This window comes from Phoenix dactylifera, chromosome 5 (assembly GCF_009389715.1).
Source record: "Phoenix dactylifera cultivar Barhee BC4 chromosome 5, palm_55x_up_171113_PBpolish2nd_filt_p, whole genome shotgun sequence".
Taxonomy (NCBI): domain Eukaryota; kingdom Viridiplantae; phylum Streptophyta; class Magnoliopsida; order Arecales; family Arecaceae; genus Phoenix; species Phoenix dactylifera.
In genome coordinates this window covers 3,858,766-3,863,748 of record NC_052396.1, presented here as the reverse complement: position 1 = coordinate 3,863,748, position 4,983 = coordinate 3,858,766, and the positions used below count along the sequence as shown (strand labels likewise).

General features: G+C 42.3%; 1 protein-coding gene across 1 annotated transcript; it reads right to left on the bottom strand.

Annotated features, from left to right (window-relative positions):
* Positions 1-3,412: 3,412 nt before the first annotated feature.
* LOC103711691 (ethylene-responsive transcription factor ERF039-like) lies at positions 3,413-4,661 on the bottom strand. Its single transcript, XM_017843939.3, has one exon. It carries the CDS (start codon positions 4,586-4,588, stop codon positions 3,815-3,817), a length of 774 nt encoding a protein of 257 aa, XP_017699428.2. The 5' UTR covers positions 4,589-4,661; the 3' UTR covers positions 3,413-3,814.
* Between the last annotated feature and the right edge of the window lie 322 nt (positions 4,662-4,983).

Below are 4,983 nucleotides of genomic sequence, written 5' to 3'. Positions count from 1 at the left end.
AACGCAAGAAGAAAGCGTCGGCAATTTGATCACCGTGCCAAAATTTGTCGGAAAAAATTTAAATTAGACGACGCTTATGAATATAAGCATCACCGTCGGAGGCCAAAGCTAGGCTAGCTAACACGATGTTTTTAGAAACGTCGTCGGAAGTCCCCCTACCATGAGCTAACGCGAGCGCCGGAGGCCAGATTGTGCCAACCCAAACAGAGCGGTCGACCTCGCTAAACCTGTCCCTTCTTGTGCTTGAAGCTGGCGTCGGCCCCCACCGTATTTACTTTCTTCCTTTCATGTCAGTTTTCCTTCTTTATTTTCCTGCTTTCTCGCGTCCTTTTCTTTCCTTTTGGTTCTGTTTTATCAATAACCATGCCTTTCTCTCCTTGTCTTCTGAGGTGAGTTACTGCCTCATTATCTCGTCGTGCATCCGCTTTGGTATGAACAGTTTCATGATTTCCCTTTGGAAATTCCAAGCATATTATTTCATGGTTCTATCCTGCAGCAGCCCGCTGCGGTATTTTAAAACCGTGGGGTAGCCTCCCTGTAGTGTCCTCATCACCTTTTCTTTGGTAGGTGCTACGTTCCTTTCTTCTTATAGACGTCAAAGAAGCAATACATATATTATTCCATAAACTTAAAAAAAAAATAATAAACACAGACTGTAAAATATTCTAGAGGTGCTAGAATACAAAAATATCTTGCAATGCATTATTAAATAATGCAGGTCTCTCGGTTTATATATATATATATATATTCATCTTGATTTCTATGATGAACGCATGCTTAATTTGGCGCCTAGAAATCTTCGCAATAAAGCTCTGATGAAAATGTTGGCGTATGAATTTCAAAATTATTTTAGATACAATATATCTACATTGGAAAGTAAACATAATTTTGATGAAACAACTCGGCAGATATTGTTTTGATGTCATAATGATATCGATTCAAGTTATGACGATATTGGACTACCATAAGTTGTTATGTGAATGCCTATATCAACTGTTAAAAGGAAGAACAGTCCATATGGGATAGATTAAGAAATTTTTTTGGTGCTTAAATGCTTGGATTTTTAGATAGAATTTTATATTTGCACTTGTGCTCACGGGCATCACGTCCAGATTTTTAGATAGGATGTTAACATCGACATAGGGTCGTTCATGATGCTGCCAAATTAAGCATCCCATATTACAAACTCTAGCTTAATCCAGCATCTATGACCAGATTAAAGAACATTGCTCAACTTGAAACAGAAAAGGAACATTCTTTAACCATAAGCTTATAATCAATGGAATCTGCTCATATTCCCCTTTGTAAAATGGGCTCCTTCCCCTTGTTTCTTTTGGCTCCCAAAGACAACCCAAAATAAATGAAACATGCATCAAAAGCATACAAGTATCTCATGGTAGTGGATAAAAGAGGCATATGATGAGCTTCTTTCCAACATAAAGGAAAAGTTAAGTCGGGCTGTAGATTGCTCTTCCCCTTCCTTGGAAAAGAAATGCAAATCCTATGTGAGGCTTTATGTTTTTCTTGTCCTGAACCTCGTCTAACTTTTTCCTAAGGGCCATTAAGTCTATAAGTCAAGCGAAAAAAAAAAGCATCTTTCTTCTCATGATCTAATCATTACCATATTTTTTTTTCCAAATCCAACATAATAGTTAGCTTTCTCTTTTCTAGATTACTAAACAATGTTTTATCCTGCCTACGTTTTACTAGATTTTCCTCCATCGTCTAGCTCAACGGATTCAACTCAAAAGGTTGAATATGAAGTGGATTGTGGAACTTGAGAAATGAATAATAATGACTACTGCTGGTTCTTGTTGTTAATAGCATAATTTGGTTATTATTTTGCAAAGAGATTCTTGAGGAGACCCTTAACTCTGATTGCTCTGGTAGTTTGTTTGGTTCTTCTCTTATCCGTTGTTTTTTTTTCTTCAGATTTTTGCTGTAAACTATACCCCCCCCCCCCCCCCCCCCCCCCCAGTAATTATCTCCATATAAGCATAAGCATTCAAGTCCTCATCATATATTTTTGCCTTTTTCCGCTGCAATCAATGCACTTTGGTCCCACAAACCCAGTGTTAGCGAGGCTAAAACATGACATTTGGTTGACGATGTGGTACATTAATTACTACATCACCTGCGCGTAATTCGTGCACCGAAGCGGATCGTTACCTTCCTGCGAGCTTCGCTGCTATCGCAAAGGCTTAAATCCGCACATTTGAGAAAAATCTGACCTCTGTGTGTTAACGTCGTGGGTCTTAGTCCTATTTTTGATGGTAGATAAAGATCAATATCTTTTAAATCAAAATTATTTAGCTGGTTTAATAATTTAACAGATCTACTTACAAACCACTACATTTTAATATTTTTTTATATTTTTCTTTCTTACAAATTTTTTATAAATAGTTTCTGTAAACTTTTTTTTTTTGAATAAAAGCCAGATGGCTTTGCCTCCATCTTAATAATAATAATAATAAAAAGAAAAGAAAGAGGTAGGTAAGGACCTTGGTAACCAAGTTATCACCTATGCTTCTTTCTTGTCTGCTTCTTCTTCGTCCTCTCATAGTTTATACCATAGAATGCAGCAAACTGTGGCTGGTTACTTCTTAACAAAGGTCATGGCCGGCACCATAATGTGGGCAGATACATGGTCCTATTCATAGTTTAAGGTCATTTATCTCCAAATAGGCCCACCTTAATCTTAGACAAACCCATCAACTTCTACTTGGATTCACCAGCAACAGTGTTTCCTCACTGTTCTCTTTCGGCAATATGCGCTCGACCATCCAAGGCCACCAAAATTATGCACCCCTGCACGTGCATCACGCGTGCCATCCAAATCGAATTTACCCTCTCCGCGATCACCTGTCCTTCGCTATTAATAAGTAAATAATTTCGACCTGGCTTCTTGACACATAGTTAATTCCAAAAGCCAGCTCCCACCAATGAGGGAGTGACATGTGGTTACAGTGACAGGGAGAGGGACTATGTTGAGAGCTTAGTGTGGTCCATCGCATGCACCGCTCACCTCTTTGGACAACACAAGGTAAAAGTGTAAAACTAGGGTAAATGTTAGCCTAATTAATCCACATGAAGATATTATTCTCTCTGCAGAAAGGGAGACCACATATCCTTTTTAATCAATGCAGGCAAGGTCTCGAGTGCAAGAATTTTTTTATGTGGAGTTTTTTTTTTAATAAATCAGTTAAATTAATCCAATCGCGCATAAATACATCTATGAAAATCAGATATAGATGCTTCTTTAAGCTTTGCAATTAAATAAAGTATTGTGCCCGAGATATTCTCCCAAATATATATATATATATATATATATATATATATATATATATATATAAAAGAATGAGAAGGGTTTTGAGGGCATCTTCATCACCATGTAATTCCAGTAAAGCATCTATATTCAATGTAAATTGGTTTCCAAATTAAGCAAAGAAAGGCAAATAGATATACAGAATTGAAAGCTTATCATCACCCATGCCTTCACATATTAACACGCAGAAGCTAAGTATATTGATATATATATATATATATATATCAGACATAACTATCAGTGCCTAATTTATGTTGAAGAGGTGACGAAGACCCTGCTTGCCAATAGCTACAGGGATTTACCCTGTGAGATCCTTTGGAGAGCAACTGGAAAAGCTGACAAGCGAAAGATTTCGAAGGATTTTTTGAGACTTGATCTGTGTCTTCTGCAAAGCGACGAGAAACGGTGCCTAATTTTGATAGTTTGGACTGCTGATCAGGACTGAGATAGAAATGGTGCCAAATGTGGTAATTAAGATCCTTGGCGGTTTCACAATTCCCACAAGAACGGTTCCTCGAGACGGAATCCGTTGGCGTCCTCCTCGGCCGGAGGCAGCCACGTCGACGAGTAGTAGCAGAACTCATCTCTCAGGTCGAGCAGGAGGTCCGGCAGGTCGAAGAGCGCATCGTCGTGATCGCTAGACGGGGTCGCGGGGGAGCGAGAGGCCGCCGGGACCGCCGCGTCCCGGCACGGGCCGCAGTCAGCAAATGCGGCCGCCGCAGCGAGAGCAGCCGCGGCCTGGATGTCCTTGGGGGAGGCCGTGGCCGGTCGGGGGAGCCTGCCGGCCAGCTCGGGGAAATTGAGGTGTGCGGACTGGCCCTTGATCGCGAGGGCAGCAACGTCATGGGCTCGTGCTGCCATCTCGGCCGTGGCGAAGGTCCCAAGCCAGATCCTCGACTTCTTCCTTGGCTCTCGGATTTCCGACACCCATTTGCCCCAATTGCGCATTCGCACGCCGCGGTAGGTCGGATGCTTGCCGTCCTTGCTGCGCTTCTTAGCCTCGCCGCCGCTGCCCGCCTCCGCACCTCGCTTGGAGCCGCTCTTGGTAGCCTTCTTACCGATCTTCGAATCCTGGCCTAATTCTGGCGAGGCATTGGGACAACAAGAGGTGATGGTGGTGGTGAAGCAAAATGAGTTAGAGGAGGAGGAGGAGGAGGAGGAGGAGGAGGAGGAAGTCGTGGTGGTGGTGGTGGTGGTGCAAGAGGAGGAAGGGGAGGAGGTGGTGTTAGCTTCACCACAATCATGGATGGGTGGCTCTTCCATGATGAGGAGGGCCAAAACCTGCAGGGGAGAGGGAATGTGATGTGAGGAGCTTTTATGAGTGCCCAATGAGAGAGGGCAGCTGTGGAGATCAACAGCAAAATAAGAGAACGGGCCCATGCAAAAAGGAGGTGCGAGAAGCTGTGCTATTACACCACGCTGTCTCTGAGTTTCCTCCGCTTGGGAATCCATATTTTACTACTGGCCCCCATGTTCCTTGAGACAAACAAAACAAGTAGAACTAGGATCATTGCATGCAAGATGGTATGTTCCATGTGCCTTTTGACCCTCTTCGAGTCATTGGAATTCTTTGAATGCCCACAACCAAATAATTGAGCTCCCTCATCAACCCCATGGCAAGGAAAACTCGAGCAATAGCAAACAGTCCGCATATGAGC